The sequence below is a fragment of the Desmodus rotundus genome, chromosome 10 (assembly GCF_022682495.2).
Source record: "Desmodus rotundus isolate HL8 chromosome 10, HLdesRot8A.1, whole genome shotgun sequence".
Taxonomy (NCBI): Eukaryota; Metazoa; Chordata; class Mammalia; order Chiroptera; family Phyllostomidae; genus Desmodus; species Desmodus rotundus.
In genome coordinates, this window is record NC_071396.1 from 23,281,406 (window position 1) to 23,299,265 (window position 17,860).

Consider the following 17,860-nt stretch of genomic DNA (forward strand, 5'->3'; position numbering starts at 1 on the left):
ACTTGATGTATTCTTGGCCCCCAAGTGAATTTAAGGAAAGCAGTTTGTAAGCTGTAAGGGACCTTTTTTCAGTTACACAGATGAGAGCCTTAGGTTTCCTGGGGTCACCCTTAAGGAGAAGGCCACTGTCACTTACTGGGTGGATGCTATTTCCCACTCACTGTCTCCCCGCCCCCAAAGGTCTTGTTTTCCACGCAGCCCACTAAACGTTTTTTGTGTGTCTCTCTTGCACCCCCACCCGACGCTCCCAGGACGATGAGGACGACGCTGCCGGCACAGAGATGAAGACGCTGCGGGGGCACTGCGGACCAGTGTACAGCACGAGGTTCCTCGCAGACAGCTCAGGGTTGCTCTCTTGTTCCGAAGACATGTCCATTAGGTACTGGGACCTCGGGAGTTTCACCAACACTGTGTTGTACCAAGGACATGCCTACCCTGTGTGGGACTTGGACATTAGCCCATACAGCCTGTACTTCGCCAGCGGGTCCCACGACCGCACCGCGAGGCTGTGGTCATTCGATCGGACGTACCCGCTGAGGATATACGCAGGACACCTGGCAGACGTGGACTGTGTCAAATTCCACCCTAATTCAAACTACTTGGCTACGGGCTCGACCGACAAGACCGTCCGGCTGTGGAGTGCTCAGCAGGGGAACTCGGTGCGGCTCTTCACGGGCCACCGCGGCCCTGTGCTTTCTCTCGCCTTTTCGCCCAACGGTAAGTACTTGGCATCGGCTGGTGAGGACCAGCGGCTGAAGCTATGGGACTTGGCCTCTGGGACCCTTTACAAAGAGCTGAGAGGCCACACGGACAATATCACCAGCCTCACCTTCAGTCCGGACAGCAGTCTGGTCGCCTCCGCGTCCATGGACAACTCGGTGCGCGTCTGGGACATCAGGAACACCTACTGCAGCGCGGCGGCCGACGGCTCCTCCGGCGAGCTCGTGGGCGTGTACACCGGGCAGATGAGCAACGTGCTGAGCGTGCAGTTCATGGCCTGCAACCTTCTTCTGGTGACTGGAATCACACAAGAAAATCAGGAACATTGATTTTTTTTTACCTTCGTTGTGACGGACTGGGGCAGCGGCGGCGGCGAGGGCCTCCGGATTGCAAGTCTTACGATCGAATCACTGACTGACTGGGAAAGACCCCCTACCTCTCCCCTCCCCCTGTGCAGACATCCTGAGCATGTCACCCTTCAGTCAGCCCCCCTTTGACAAATGTCAGAGGACTGGGGGGAGGACCGATGGTGATCAGTGGACCTGCGATCAAGAGCTGAGACACTCTGGAGGTCGGATGGCAAGTTCTTGCAAAGATGTCCCATTCCGAGCACCTCCGTGTCCATCTCGCTTTCCCCTCTGAAACCGCGATGCTGCTGCCGCCGCCGGCCGCCACATGTGGTCCCAGGACGGTCGCAGAGGGCTCTCAGGCGGAGCGGTGCCTAGGGGTCATGTGCCGTCAGCCGCCAGGCGGAAGGGGATCCCCACTGGCGTAGGGGTGCAGGGTTGGGGGCGAGGCAAGGAGGCCAGTATCCCCCAGACAAGGTCTTCCCTGTAATTACAGAGAACAGGATTTTTTATTATTATAATTATAGTAATTATTACTATTGGGAAGAGGAAACCTAGCACTGGCAGAGGGTCCTCTCTGCTCCCGTCTTTCAGGTTTGACTCCTGACACTGGCTGTGATACTTGGAATTTTTGAGGTTCAGGGAATTCAGAGAACTTCGTAGCACAGTGTACCGTGAGGATCGGACAGTTTCTAGGGGACAGAAACTGTCCCCAACCACCGTGTTTCTAGCAGCGGGTGGGCGGACTGATTGAGAACGTCTCGGGCTCTTGCAGGGATGGTGGGAACGAAAGATTCTCTTCATGGCTGCGCTTCTATGAACAGTTCTCCCTGAAAGGCCATATTGTCATAAAGAAATGAAAATAATTTGAGGCGGTAAGTCAAAAGGTAGAACGAGAAAATGCTGACTTTTCAAATGAGCATATATTCCGAGGTGTGGCTTTCTCAGTCTTTTTCTCCTGGAGCTCATCTGCTCCCACCTCCTGCGATAGCAGTTTAATCAGCCCTTTGTGAAAAAATTATAAGGACGAGTGAACGCATATAAAACTTGGAGGATGAAGCGAGCTCCAATTTGTGGGGAAAGGATTAAATATTTCTGTTTTCTGAAAAGAGTTATTTTGTATTTTGTTTTCTATTAAAATGTATTTAGTTTCCAAACAAAAAGTGTTGGCATCTCATTTAAGCTGTGAGGAGAGAGAGTGTGTGGCCTGTCGCTCAGCTCCCCTTCTGGGTGACAGCCGGTTCCATAGGTCAGACCAGCCCCAGAGGATGTGCGTTCTCGCCTGCTTCTGTAGTCTGTCCAGCTGACTTTGAACCCTGATTCCCTTGGTGTTCACGGGGACTATTGGTAGCATGTAACACCATTTCTACATCCAGGGTGGCCGGTCGCTGACCGGGGGACAACATGTATTTTGCCATCTAGAGTTACTTTGTTAGGTTCTACTTCCAGTTTTCTTTAAAAATCAAATTATGAAGTTGCTAAGGGGCATAAGACCTCTGTTATTTAATTCAGATTATTTATTGAACAATTCCAAATAATGGACTCATTCAAAGATTTAAATGATGCCAGAATTTTTTAAATGTACTTAAATATGTCATATTCTGCAAGGACACCAGAATTATCAGGAAATTAAATAGGAAGACTCTAGAATTTTGTGCCAAAAAACTTTTTTACTTGAGCCTAAGGTGCTAAATAATAGGAAATGTTCCTTATAGATACAAATAGGAATTGGAGACATTGTAAGAAGGATCCTTTAGCAGCTTAGCCAGACAGCATCACCTTCCACATGGCCTATGGGAAAAGCCTAGAATTCAAATGTATTCGTAGCTATAATAAGTGGGTACTTCAGTTAGACTGTATGATGTATTGCTAGAAATAATGAAACTAATAAATTGGACAGAATCATTCTCAGAAGTGGAGAGGTCACTGATTTGGAAGGTTTTGTGTTTGTCTTTTAATGCGGAACTTCTTTGATTAAACACAAATGTAGCAGGGTTGGTCAGCCTTCACATTATCAGTCATGTATATACTTTGTGATTTCAATCGAAGCGCTTAATGATCTGTGTGTTTGGCCTTTTTTTTCCTTCTGTTGTGAGCTCATTTTAAGGTGGGGTCATTGGACGTTATGGAATGCTTGTCACAACTTCCCCACTATCTTAGGACATATTGTAAGGGGCGTGCGCGTGTGCTGGGGTCCACAGGACGCCCGGCCTCCGTGGGCGCCTCTCAGGTTGCTCTCCCGTGCTTTATCTTCAGAGCATTCCTGTGGTGTGGGGAGGACTGGTGATGTTACCGTTTTGTACTGGAAATACCTAGAGCTGAGAAAACCTATATTATTTATTTTTGGAATGAAGAAACTTTAGGATATTCAGTTATTTTGACCCACAGTGATAAATCTCCGCAATGTGTGCACGGTGGGGGGCGGGGGAACAGCTGAAATTTTTTAGACTGTCGGGCTCAGAAAATCTGACTGTGATTTTAATTTAGAAGTAGACTGGTCAAGAGAAAGAAAGAAAATTAGGATAAAGGAAAGGGATGAATACAGACAAAACAGGAAATCATTTAAAGTTTTTAAATTCAAGGTCCAGCTTCGAAGGATATGATTACTAGCTTTTCATTTGTTTTATTTGTGTATTAAAAATGTCTTGGTTGTATAAAAAATATTTGAGTATGTAGGACTTCTCATTTTGCTATTGCCCAGATTGATATTTAAGTATATGGATTAAAAACTTAGTCTGTACTTCAACTTGGCTTTCAGTTGCATGTTTTAGAAAAGTGTCTATTAAATCTATGCTCAGCCCACACCACAAATTCATACTACCAACACCTGCATAGCAGCCAGCCGACTCTGAAGCTGCCTCGCGGTACACAAAATCTTCATTACAGAATTTAAGGAATCCAGATGTTCCTTGTCACCTTTATCAAAGGACCACTTTGAACTTCCTATGACTGTCTGAAATGCCTAAAAAGAAGTACTTCTGTATTAACCGTGGGTCGTGACCTCAGACATCATGTTAGTGGGCGGAAGTACAGTGGTAAGAAAAGCTGAAAACATGGATTCATGTTTGGATTCCATGGATTGAGCTTATGGTTCAGAGACGGAGCAGATATCAATCAAATAACACTGAATCTATGATTTCCAACACCAGTGAGTACGCTCACTATGCTGGATGCTATGGAAGACTATATCCACGGATCTGATTCAGGTTAAGCACTCAAAGAAGGCCTCCCTGAAGAAATACCAATTGAGCTGAGCCCTGGGGGCAAACAGGAGGTAGCCAGGCAGAGCTCAGAAGGAATGGCCCTGACCCCCAGTGGGAAGACCCTGTACACTCAGAGAAATCCGGTGGGGTTGAGCAGTGTGGCCGGGAACAGGACAGCAGGCAGGGTGTGGGCAACGGGCAAGGCTCAGGGCGCTGGCCAGAGCTGGGGTCCTACCCCAGGAGGGACGGGAGCTGTCGCAGGGGGTAGGGTGGAGAGGTCATGCAGTCCGATTCCCGCCGCGATGTCACTGGCAACAGGAAGACACAGACACCACGCTGAGAACTGGAATTCCACTTTTGACAGCGGGATCACCGAACCAGGCCTGTGTCGAGCTCAGTGCAGGGCTCCGCTGATGATGGAAGCCCACTGCCGTGGCCCTATAGACTGGCCATGAACTGAAAGTGGCCTCCAGCCGGCTTGTGAGGACCCGAGTCCCGCCAGCAACCACAAGGACGAACCTGGGCGCAGCTGCCCCAGCCAGGCCTTTAGGTACAACTGCAGCCTCAGCTGGCATCTCGGTGGCGGCCCCTGCTGGACCTTGATTGAGACGGGCCCAGCGAAGTCCTCCCGATTTCCAACTTACAGAAACTGGGAGACATTAAATGTTGTTTTAACCATTAAAGTTTGGAGTTATTCCTTGTGTAGCAATAGATAAGTAGCCCTTCTGCGTACTTCATAGTTTATTCTTTTAACTGTCCCCTTATACAGTGAGAAGTAATTGCTGGCTTTTTATTTAATCACTGGCAGCTCAAAGGAATCAATGAAGGGTGTGTGAGTGAGGATGAAGAGACCAGTTAGGTCACTGCTGTGGTCCAGGGAAGAGATGAGGGTGGCTTAGGCTGGCCTGGCCACAGTGGCAGTGGAGAGAAGTGGACGAGTCTGACTGTTTTAGAGGTGGATTGGGCTGGACTTCATCCTGGGTTGGGTGGGGAGGAAGGGAATCATGGCCGACCTATGTTTCCGGCATGAACGGTTTGGCGGTTAGGTTGCCATTTATGGGGATGAAACTACTAGAGGAAGGAGCCGTTTGGGTAGAAGGTCAAGAGTTGAGCATGGGACCTCCTAACTTCGAGGTGCTTTATGAGAACCAGGTGGGATGGGCATTGGAGAGGCACTCCCGCAGCTCAGCGGGGAGGCCTGGGCCAATGTGCTGTGTTGGGGGCTGTGTTCATTAGGGGGCTTTATGCCACTCTCAACAGAAACCTGACTCCCAGTGGTTTTGAAAATGAGGAATCACTGGTTCGCGTAACAAAGTAGAGGTCAAGCAGGTTTCGTATGCGACTCATGAGGGCCCCAGTTCTGTGCTTCCACTCTGCCCCATCACGTGGTTGGGTTTGTCACAGGCAGGCCTTTCCCGCCGTGGTGTGGGGACCGCTGACAGTGATGAGGGCCGAGCTCCCCTCATTCGTGTCTCGTGGGAATGTGAGCTCACTTTCTATTCCTCACTCCTAAGAGCAAGGAGGGGATCTAGACCCCCGATCAAACCTCTCCAGTTTGGATTAGGCCTGGTAATCACCACATGACCTGACAAGGGCAAGAGTCAATGGCATGGAATTGGAATTAGAAGCCTTGCAAATAGGTGGGATTACCCAGGATGAGAACACAGAGTGGGAGGAGATGTGACTTCAAGACTGCCCCTTGATGTGCTCTACCATTTACAGGCCAGAGAGGAGGAGCAGCCAGACAACAGAGAGAATGAGAGGGCACTGTCCCAGGAGCCGAGAGGATGAAGTACATCAAAATAGCAGTGGTCAGCTGTGCTGATGTGCCGAGGATTCAAGTAAGGTAAGGAGTAAAGAATATCCATTAGATCTAGTGGGGAGGTGGCCGACAAGCTCAGCACCAGCGCTTACGCTTGAGTAATGGGAATGGAAAATGCACGGAATGGGCTGAAAGGCGGAAAGGTTAATGAATCTGTACACTTCACTTATAATAGGTGACACGTGCAAGAATGGAGGAAGGACAGACTTTTTACTACAGTGCTAAGACACCTGGCTACCCAGAAGAAAAAAGTGTAATTGGGCCCCTGCTTCACTAGACACAGAAGTCAATTTCAGATAAATTAAGGTACCCAATGTGAAAAGCAGACATATAAACCATTTAAAAGAATATCCTCATGATCTTGGGATTGGAAGACATTTCTAAAGAAACAAAAAGCCCGCCCTGGCTGGTGTGGCTTAGTGGATTGAGCACCAGCCTGAGAACCAAAGAGTCACCAGTTCGATTCCCAGTCAGGGCACATGCCTGGGTTGCAGGCCAGGTCCCCAGAAGGGGGTGCATGAGAAGCAACCACACATTGATGTTTCCCTCTCTTTCTCCTTCCTTTCTTCCCTCTCTAAAAATAAATAAATAAAAATCTTTTTTAAAAGAAAAGAAAAGCCCTAACCAAAAAGGGAGTTTGAATTCAAAAACATGCATTCATCAAGAGAACCACCAAAAGAAGTCCTGGACAGGCATGGATGTGAGAAGACAGAGGTGACACCTGAGCGACAGAAACATCTAGAGCAGCACTGAGCATTAGCATCGGCTGTGCGATGCAACGCAGTGTTTGCTGGTGCCTTGTGCTGCGGACCACGCTGTAAGCACGAACAGCTTCTGGGGTCCCCTGCTGTCCAGTGAGGTAGCTGCCAGCCACAAGGAGCTACTAAGCATTTGAAATACGGATAATGTAACGGAGGAACTGAATTTTTAAAATTGGGTTCATTTAAACTTAACCACGTGACACTAGTGTCTCAACAGTCTCCAGAATTCTGTAACACATAAACTACCAATCAGTGAGTCAATAGGGGAAAAGGCAAAAGTATTAAGGGGAAACATTTCACAAAAATCCAAATGGCCAACAAACAAAGTAGAAAGGACTTAACCTGGTATTCCTCGGGGAAACGCAGATTTCCAGCAATGAGATACCATGATGCACCCATCAGACCAACAACCGCAGGGCCTGACAAAGCCGAGCACTGGTGCATCAGGACCCTCCTATGGGGGTGAGGGTGTACCTTGTGGCCTGTGCTGAGAAGCAGTGCGGTGCCACACAGCAAAGTGTAACAAAGGCGTGCTCTGTCATTCCCGGCAGTCCCACCGTGGGCCCAGAAATGCACGCTTACATTCACCAGGATCCACACACACAGATGTCCACGGCAACATCAGCCATCATTTCCCCACGCTGGGACCACACTAAACCACGGGACAGGTAAATACCTCATCGCATAGTCCTAGCCTGATGAACCCTACAAGAAGAATGGACAGATTAGAGTTACGGGCAACGGCATGGATGCAACTGCAGGGTTTTGCTTTTGCTTTGGTGAGAATTGAGTTTATTTGAGCCAAACTGACAACCCAGGCCAGGGGAGCAAGATCTCAGATGCTCCCCAGAATAATAGTTTTGCAGCTGCTTTTATGTATTTGAAATTAAGGAGGGACCTTCAGTGCTGAGTGAAGAGAAACACAGATTGTTCCTACAGAAGGATGCCATTTAGAATTCAAAGCAAACAAAACTAACTATTTCAGTATGTGTCCAAAAGTAACAAAATTACGCTGAGGAGTGGGACTTCTGACCTGGAAGGGATACCCAGGTGTTACCCATTTGAACTTGAGCACCTTCCTTAGGTCACACAAAGATGTTTTGTATCATTGTGTTTAAATGTTTCTAAAAGTAAAAAGTTGATGAGGAAGTGAGAAGCAGAGCTAGCAGTGCAGACAAATCTTGAAACACTGGAGAGGGGGCAGAGATTGAGACTTGGAATCGAGAAAGACTTGTTTCATTTGTTTTGTTTTTGTTTGTTTTAATGGAAGTTCAGAAAGCAGGGGCTTTGCAACTTTTAGACCCGCCTGACAGTATTTTGCACTGTGACCTAGTATACACGTATACTGTGTGATACGGAGTCTAAGGCTCGTGGATTATAAGGGGCACCATTATTTTACGCACCGATTTTTAAACTGTCATCAAATGATGAACATGCTTTCTTGTCACTTGGACATTCTATTTTATTTTGTTTATTTAGACTTAAATACTTTTTATAACATTGTATTGGTGTTCCCAAAACATCTCTACACTGAGTCCAAGTTTCTGAGTTAGTATTAAGTTTTCTCCTCTGTGCCCTCGAATACATGTTTGATGAAGCATTTAAAAATTATCTCCAGGCTTTTCTCCCAAGTCCCAAACATCCATTTGGCAAGGTTGCTGTTGGGGCTTTCTTTATCTTAGGTGTCAACAGAAGGCTTTCAGAAAACAAACAGGCTTGTCGTCTCTTCCTTAAGTTGGCCTTAAATTAAATATTTTGACAGCCAAAACAGTGAGTGGCTGCCGTGTTGGAATCGGGCACCTGGAGCAACAACTCACTTTCCCTGTCAACTACCAACTGGCCAAGAGCAGGTGTAAGGTGCCATTCAGCTGTAAGTCCTATCCTCTCCTTACACCAGAAATATTTTTTAAAAAGTTATAATTACATTTGAGACTCGAGGGTGGTGTATAGAAGAAAACATCTCCACGTGTGATGTACTGAGATAGGCAGTTTCTCACACTGGTTATCAGTCACAGCCCACTAGTTCCGTGCACACCGATGAGACCATCACAGGCCGGCTGGGGGCTGCTGCGCGGGGACTCTCCGAATGCTGCTGGCAGGAGTCCAGAGTGGGAGGGGTAGAGAGACAAAGGCCATTGCCCACGGACAAGACAAGGTGAGGGCCTGGGGTCAGAAGTCGTGGGGGCTGGCCCATTCTCAAGGCTCACAGGCAGGAGGAAGGAAAGGCAAGGGAGAGGGAGGAAGGTGGTAAGGCAAAGCACGGGCTTATGAACCAGTACGATTTATTTCGGCTCACTCGGATTAGTATTTCTGCACTGGATTTGGTTCACAACGCAGCTTGGACAACAGACATGCTGGCCGGAGCACGTTGCTTAGCCTCTCTCTGTGCGGGTGGCAGAGGGCATCTGGACCCACTGGTGTTTTCTCTGAAAGGGCCCGCCCATGGACTTGCTCACAGACTCACTTTCTCCCAGGCTCACTCACTCTGACCTCCGGCACTGGGGCAGCAGCTCAAAAGGCACCAGGGACAAACAGCGAGGAGCTGAATTGACTAGCTTCAGGGGGAGGACTGGAGGAACCGGGCTCAGGGCAGCTCACTCTGGAGACAGAAGTGCTGGCAGATGCCATTGTTCCTTTGTTGAGTCCTCTCCCATCCAGCTGGCAGGCGCAGGCCAGCGGCCAATCTAAATGCTCTATTAATCTGGTTAACACTGTTCGCCGCATCCCAGTGATTCCCTGAGACCCCACCTCACCCAACGGCCGCAGGAGCCCTCCTCAGCTGCTGCTCCTCACCAGCAGCTGGCCTTCCAAAAATTTCTCAAACGCGGTGTCTGGTCCTGGCATGCCTAGGCCGTCTTGCTAAAGCAGCCCCAGGCCCAGCTGAGTGGCAGCCAGCCTCCGTTCACAGCCGCTCCCTGGCACCTCCATGCTCGGCACAAGCAGCCACCCACTGCAGACCACTTTGTAGTTCCTGCCAGTGGCCCTGGGTCAGGCACAGGCTGCAGCTGACCTTGGCCTGCACCGGAGCCCCTCCCCACAGAAACAGCACACCCGGTGACTGCTTCGGGCCACTCCGGAGCCCCGTTAGAGTGAATCCCGCTTCCTAGGGTCGTTCCACTCTAAGTTTTAGCATCAGTCTTTCCCGTTCTCCATCAGTTTTCTCAAGTCATTTTGGGCTCTTTAAATAGTAGATTCAGATTGGTGTTGCTTTTGGAACGTTTTCTTGGACTCTAGGTCGACATATTAGTTCTGGTCTATGGTTTTGATTTGCTTCTCCAATTATAATAACTCTGGACCCTCTTCACCTATTTTCCATTTTAGCCGCTTACATTCTGGTCTGGCCTTTTTTCTTTTGTTTTCTCATTTTTATTCTTTTAGTTGTTTTCCTGACTCTTTTCAGTGCTGTTTATTACATTTTTTATTTGAAATTATTTTTCCTTAGGTACTTCATCATTTAGTATTCAATTCTGAGATGAGTTTTTTCCAATTCTTTTTTGAGTTCAAGCAATCCATTTCCTTTCTTACTATTTTTTTTTTAAAAATCGATTTGGTTCTTAGTTTATTAATTTCTGATTTCATGTGTTTTTCATATCCCAAATGCCTGTTAGGAGATATTCAATTTAATTGTGTGCCTAGCATTACAATTTCCTTGCGTTTTGTGTTCATTTGGGGAGAAGAAATTTTTATCAGCTGAAATGTTTTGATTTTCCCTATTTCCTACTTAGAATAGCTTCTGGTGTTGATGAGAGCTCTCTGCGAAGTGCTGGTGGTTTGGGGTTAGGCTACAAGATTGCTAGTTCAAGAGTGCCCTCTTTGGTCAGAGCAGAAAAGTGCAATTTATTTCATGGATGTCTTTATTTTTGGAGTAGAAAAGGAGGATTGTGTGATCTTTCATTTTGGTTCTTGCAGGATTCTAAATTCCTTTTTCCCTCCCTTTTCTCTGTACCACCCAAATCTCAAAAAAAATATGTATCCTTTCTTTTTACAGTCATTTCCCATCTTGTCCTTTTTTCTTTTGGGGGCAATGACCTTGAGTCCTGTTCATTTTGAAGCTATTTCCCTGCAATTAGTGTTTTTGATCCAGTAGCGCTCTTTCCTGAAAAAAAAAAAAAAACCCTATATTTTCATTGAATTTCTTCTCCCTCTTGTGAGTTTAAGGAATTTTAGAACCCCTCTCCCTATTACCACCACTTTGACTTTTTTCGATTTTTCTGGGGTCCTTCCCCAGTTCTGTTCAAATCCTTGTGGCAGAAGCTGGAAAGATTACTGGTGGAAACTGGTATTTATTTTTCTATTTACTGGTACTTTGAGGTTTATAACTATGGTATAGGTGTGGTTTTATTTGTTCTTTCTGTTACTTCATATATTTTTTGGAGCATGTATGGGAGGCATTGTATTTCATTGGCCAGTTACCAGACATTTCCTGAGCTTCTCTATTTTCTTAGATTCTAGATTCACTTCAGGAAGTTAAAAAAAAATACCTTTGAGGGTTTAGTTGGAATTATGTTAGATCTGTAAGTTGGTGTGAAGGGACTGATTCGGCTGTCAGACACACACTCTGGAAACGGGCTGCCAGAACTCAAATCCCAGTGGGCCACTTACGCTTCCTGGGCAAACTGCTTTATAGCTCCGCACGCAGCTTCTCCATTTGTTTACAAACAAAACCAAACCACTGAAAAAGTTCTGTAATCATGTATAAGTTACGTCGCACCGAATCTGTTAGACATCCTAAAACATAATTACATCATCGTTATATTACTATTATTATTATTAATTGGTTTTCACATCCAGGAGAGTATTTTTTCAGGAAAACATTTTGAGTCTTCTTATTTCTCCCTCAGTAACATTTTGTTATTATCTTCACATGGGTCTTGTACGTTCCCTTTGATTCTTATATACATTGTATTTGTATTACAATTATTAAGGCCACTGGGGGGCAGCGTGTGCTTTCCTTCTTCACCTTCCTGTCCAGGAACGCCACTGTTTTCATCAGTTTTGGATTCAGCTGCCTTGGAGAATTCTCTTTTCTTTATTTTTTCACTTGCCTCTCTTTTTTCAGGTAGACAAGACTACCGTCTGCATGTATTTATAATTTCACCTCTTTCTAGCTGACGACTGTACCTCCTTGGTCTTTGTTGTGTTCTGCACGGGCTGGGACCTGCGGCACAATGTGTAACACTGGCAGTGAGGACCGGTCCTCGCCTCATTTCTGCCTTAGATGAGAATGTGTCCAGTGCTTCTCTGCTCAGTATGGTGTTAGCGAGTGATGTGATGGAGATGTTCCTTAGCAGGGCAGAGCATTGTACCATGTGGCACTTCTATTCTCTTCATGTTAGCTTAGTACTAATGTTTTTAAAAAATAATCTGCTGGATAAAATCTGCTATGATTGTATTAAGAATTTTTCCATTTTCATGTATTTGTGTTTTGTTTTTAAGGCTTAGATGTGGATAGCAGGACTAATGAATGTCATAGAATGAATTAAGAAGTCTTTTTTTCTATGCTTCAGAGTAGATGTTTTAAAAGAGTTTATTTAATTTTACAGAGAGGGGAAAGGAGGGAGAAGACAGAGAGGCGTTGATCGGTTGCCTCTCACACGCCCCCTACTGGGGACCTGGCTGCACCCCAGGCATGCGCCCAGACTGGGAATGAAACCTGTGACTTTCGGTTCACAGGCCAGCACTCAGTCCACTGAGCCACATCAGCCAGGGCTCTAAGCTTCAGGATAGTTTAATTACCATGGAAATTATTTTCTCATTAAAATTTTGAACAAACTTGCCAAGCACATTTTTCTTTTTTCTTTTATTTTAAATTTTTTTATGTACTGATTTGAGAGAGAAACATTGATTTGTTGCTCCCCTTATTGACGGATCATCTGTTGATTCTTGTACGTGCCTGACAGGGGATCGAACCGGCAACCTTGGCCTATTGGGACGATACTCTAACCAACTGAGCTACCCAGCCACGGCACGCACATTCATTTTACATAATCCTTTGGTATCTTTAAAATTTCCTTCTTCCCTTTTCCCCCCTTATACAGGAGGTGATCTTTCATTGCTTTCTTCATTTTAATCGTAATTTCAACTTATTTTTGAATAGATGGTGAAAATCCAGAAGTTACATAAGGACACCTACCCTTATTTGGTCCTCCCCAGAGGTAACCACCATTCCTTTTGAATCCTTCCAAATACATTCTGTGAATATATAACTACAAGAGCATGTGAGAGTGTGTTTTTACTCTTTACACAACTATACAGTCCTATACACGCAGTGGAGCACCTTGCCAGTTTGTGCTGCGCGTCTCAGGGCACGGCCCACACGGGTGTGTGTAGGGCTGCCTTGGGAGCCTGTGATGACTTGTTGGCCACCTTTGGTGTCCCCTGGTTCCAAGCTGTCCTCATCGTCACATGGCATTTTCCCTGTGTGCCTGTCTTCATGTGGCCATCTTCTTATAATGATACCCTACTGCCAGCCCCTTTCTCCAATATGACTCTGTCTTAACCAATTATATCTGTCACAATTCTATTTCCAAATCAGGTCACACTCTGAGTTACTGGTTACACGGTCACCGGCAAGCAGTGTCCGCGGCGTTGTGGCTGAGACGAGACAAATTCACACGGACTACCGAGTCCTGTGGGGGAAAAGGGACGGCTGGGCCACTCTCTCAAGAGGAAAGTGCCCTGACCCTTGCCTTGACAGGCTTTTATTGGCTTAATTTGCACAGGAATACATGGCGTATATGGAAAGCTCATCAATCATTGTCAGGCAGTAATAATCAAATAGATGACATTCAAAGAACTCTGAGGGCTTGAGTCAGGGTCCAATAGCTAAAGGACCATAAAAGTGTGGGGAAACAAACTCATTTCATGTTTGGACCCTTATCATTTAAATTGAGGGTATTAGCAAAGCAGGTTTCACAGGATTTTATGCATTCTTTCTTAGGCCTGATCGCCCCAGGAACCTGCCCTTTCCAGCACAGGGCCACACCCACCTCCAGCATTGTGTCAGGCTTAGGTCGAGCTGGGGAAGTAAGGCAGCCAAGACATTAGGAGACTTCTTGCAGATAGAATGAGGACTCAGGCCATGTCAAAGCTAAGGGGTGAGGGTCCATCACCCCCTTTCTCCATAGCCCCCCAAGTCCTTCCCTGAGGGCCCCTTCGTGACCATGCCTGTCTTAGGTCATCTCTCCTTTGAGGAATCTTACCCGTTATTGGCTAACCAGTCATGCACTGGGGGCCAGGCAGGGTGAGGTAAAGGGGGCAGAGTCGGTAGTACCCCTGCCAGGGAGATAAGCTTTGTCTCCTTAATGGCTTAGGGTCCCAAGGTCTCTCACTCAGCCTTAGCCATGGGGGGTTACAGCTTCTGAAACCAGGCAGGGTGGTTCCCAACAACTGGGGGTTAGGATTTCAACATGTACAGGGTGGGGCAAACGTAGGTTTACAGTTGTGAGTATGCAAAAGAGAGTTTATTCTTGTATTATTATCGTAGTATTTTCCATGCAAACAACTGTAAACCTACTTTTGCCCTACCCTATATATACGTATATATATTGAATTTGTGAGGACACAATTCAAACCATAACAATATTTCTCTAGAATCTTTTGGGAGAAGAGGTGTGTGTGTGAGAGGGAGAGAGAGAATGTAAGGCCAAAGATGCTGCACCTTCTACATACGTTGCGTTCAGCCCGCCTGAGCCACATTTCTTGGAAGGAATGTTACAGCTTCGACATAAGCACACAGTGAAGTTACCTGAAGCTTCAGTCGGGCTTCAGAGGAATTTACAAAGCGCCTTCGCCCCTGGTTTGCACTTCACAGTCTGCATGCTCCACCTCAGCCATCAAGCTGCCATCCCGCCCTTGACAATGGGGGCTGCACGCTTGAGGTAAGAGAAAAAGAAATGTACTGAGAAGGGTCACATGACACCCCCACCCCCCAATCAGATCGCAGACTGCAGGCCAGGGAGACTTTTGTTTGCTGCTTGCGCTATTGTGCTCCATAGGCCCCCTCCTGGTCTGCTCCTGAGCTCTCTTGTCACCCTTTGAGAGGGACAAGAACCCACAGGTGGAACTGTTCTTGAAGTAATCCCAGCTGCTCTCAAGTGTTGGTCACAAGAAGTCCTTTTTGAATGTGACACCTGTGGTCCGCTAAACCTATTAAAGGTCTATTCACCCAGGGCCAGATTTTACTGCTTGATGCAATACCTCCACCAAAGAGCCCTTTCTGTCTTTCTACGGGCAAACTCAAGAGTTCTTTCTTGAACTCTTGCTTGCTCTCTGAGAGTCTCAGAATTCACACGCAACCTTTCCTTGCTTTGCTGCGGTACTTTTAATTCACTCATATCTAAGTGCTTTGCTTCTTTCTTCCCCGAAAACACCTTAGATCATTTCTTGCCCTTTTCAATGGCCAGGGAATTGTATCCTATTTCTAAAATGGCAGTGAGAAGCTATCCTTATTTTCAGGTGGGAATACATGTTACTGCTTTGCATTATTATGACCTTTCCCAATTTAATATGTATTGAGTGTGTCTGTGTTTTGTACTGACTATAGTCATTTTTTTGCTATTATGACTACATTAAGTCCTCCTGACAATATTTATTCCCTGCTTCATTCCCCCACTGTATTTTTTTAAGAGCCATGGGAATTTTCTTTATATTTTATGCTAGTAAATCATTCTTGCCTCATATATTATATGATAGCCAGCCAGCCAGGAACTTTTTTTTTTAACTTGACAATTTTGTTGGGGATAATTATATTCTGACTGATTTTTAGAAATACAAACACTACAGAGGGTTTTTTTGTTTTCGTTTTTATTTTTTAATTAGCTACACTCTGTTAACGCCAGGCTTCAAGGAGTGCTGGCTGAAAAAGCCTGGCGGACATGGTTATGGGGAAGGCGGAAAGCAAAGAACAATCCTGCCTTCCCCAGACCTTGTGGCAGCAACAGTTTTCTGGCAAGTAAGAAACAGAAAGTAAGAAGGTTACATTTGAGTTAAAATTGTTACTTTCTCTCCTAAGGGAAGAATGGCATGCTTCCACAACTGTTTCTGCTGGACTCAAAAGGGAGGTAACAGAATGCATAATGCTGGGTATGAGGACCATCTCCCTTCCTTTCAGAAGCCACCTAACACAATCTTTCCCAGAAACAACATGCCTACTTACAAATCAGAGGTGTCGGTCTTAATTTATAGCCTGCATTCCAGGGTCAGACACCACTGAGAACCTAAGTTGTGGTTAATGTGGGGGGATGCTGTGCCTGCCACGGAGTAAGAGGTGAGAATTTAGAGGAGGGCATGCCTCCTACTCACCTCACCGGAACATTTCAACCATGATTTACTGGGTTGGCCAAAAAGTTCTTTTTAGTTTTGTTTTTTTTTTCATAGGTGGCTCTAGTAGTGCTTTGTTGTCTTTAAATTCACTTGAAACAATTTTGTTAGATTGTATTGTGACAGCTGTCATATCGGGCCTGCATTTAAAAAACTTGTCAACATTGGTGAATTTTTGTGTAGCCATTTTAATATTGAAGATGAAAGAAAATATGCAACATTGTTGATGTATCATGCTTTATTATTTCAAGAAAGGTAAAAATGCAACTGACATACAAAAACAATTAGTGTATGCAGAAGGTGCTGTGATTGATTGAATGTGTCAAAAGTGGTTTGTGAAATTTCTTGGCACTATTGACATGTGGCCAAATAATTCTTTGCTGTGGGCTGTCTGATGCATTGGAAGATGTTTAGCGGCTCCCCTGGCCTCTACTCACTAGAAGCCAATAGTGGGAGATAGCCAACATACTCAAAATATCCAAATCAATAAAGTTATTGGTGAAAATGAAAAATGTGTCTTTTATTTTATGGGAAAAAAACATACCGACTTTTTGGCCAACCTAATAATTCCACACTATTATCAACACTTTCCCTAAAAAAATGTACACTCCTTACCTAACAGGACCCCTAGTAGGCTGAGGTAAGTGAGGCATTCTCCTGGGGATGAAATTTTAGGAGGCCCTAAAAAGTCTCAGTAATCAAGTAAATAATATTTTAATGCAAAAACAACAACAAAAGCCCCAACTGGTGCACTAGGCCAGGTGCTAACTGCCTGCCTTTGTGAATAAGATTTTCAGGGCTGAGATTACGGTGAGAAGAGAGGCCAGATCCTGCAAGTGCGGGGGAGGACCATGCGTTTGACATATTGCTTATCGTGCCTGTTTTTTTTGCATTAACTTTGATTTTAAAAAAATATTGCATTAAAATATTTATCTTGATTATTGAGGGTTCCCCACACACACACACCTCCGAACCCATACATCTTGCCATTGAAGCACGTGCCCGGCCCTGAAAATACTTACCAGTCAATAAAAAGCTACCCACAATCCTCAACCACGACCCAAATTAAGAACCAGGCTGGTTGCTGAGCATCCCTCAGTTTACAGATGCCCCCACCAGGAGGTCTCCTTGTGAGCTGGTGGGGCTGAAGATCCTCTCCTTGGGTTTTCCTGGCACCTGTTTTAAAATACACTGCACTCTGATTGGTCTCCATTCTGAGCAGCCGAAGTGCCTCCACCACGTGTGCTTTTGCACTTTGGCTGACGCTGTAAAATGATCTCCTTCCGTTCTCAAACTTATCTCCATGTCACTTCACTAAACAACTCCCCGCAACGCTTTTCGGAATTGAGCTGACCCGCAGCAGTGTTCTCTCCAGCCGTGTCCCTACCCCTCGGCCCTGTGCCCGGCACCCAGACGTAGGGTGACAGGACCCGTCCCGGCTGGAGTCACAACGGCCGCGGACTTGTCGCGCGCCCTGTACAGCTCGCAGTCCAGTGGCCACATCCTTGCGCCGGGCACCGTGTGATCGCGTCTGCGCGCTCCGCCGTGTCGCCGGCGTGAGAAAGGGCTCGAGCCTCTCCCAGGTTCTGACCGGAGGGACTGAGAAGCGTGAAAAAGGTCCCTGCGCGCCAGTGCGCAGGCGCGGTGGTGCTCACCGCCCCTCTCGGTTTCACCTCTGACCGCCGG

The 17,860-nt window shown here is 46.2% G+C and overlaps 1 protein-coding gene and 1 long non-coding RNA gene across 5 annotated transcripts in view; one reads left to right on the top strand and one right to left on the bottom strand.

Moving 5' to 3' along the window:
• TAF5L (TATA-box binding protein associated factor 5 like) overlaps window positions 1-4,133 on the top strand; it is a 33,429-nt gene extending 29,296 nt beyond the window's left edge. For 2 of the 4 annotated variants that reach the window (XM_053912932.1, XM_024561713.4), the window contains exon 5: window positions 252-4,130. In XM_053912932.1, coding sequence (XP_053768907.1) covers window positions 252-1,049 — 798 coding nt within the window. In that variant the 3' untranslated portion in view covers window positions 1,050-4,130. Of the gene's footprint in view, window positions 1-251 lie in introns of all 4 variants that reach the window. The other 2 variants (XM_053912931.1, XM_045196599.2) reach the window with 2 other exon arrangements.
• Window positions 885-17,761, bottom strand: LOC123479869 (uncharacterized). The gene is made up of 3 exons (XR_011650438.1): window positions 17,197-17,761; window positions 14,601-14,727; window positions 885-1,017 (listed from the first exon to the last, which is right to left on the bottom strand). It is a non-coding gene; the product is annotated as an uncharacterized lncRNA (long non-coding RNA).
• Between the last annotated feature and the right edge of the window lie 99 nt (window positions 17,762-17,860).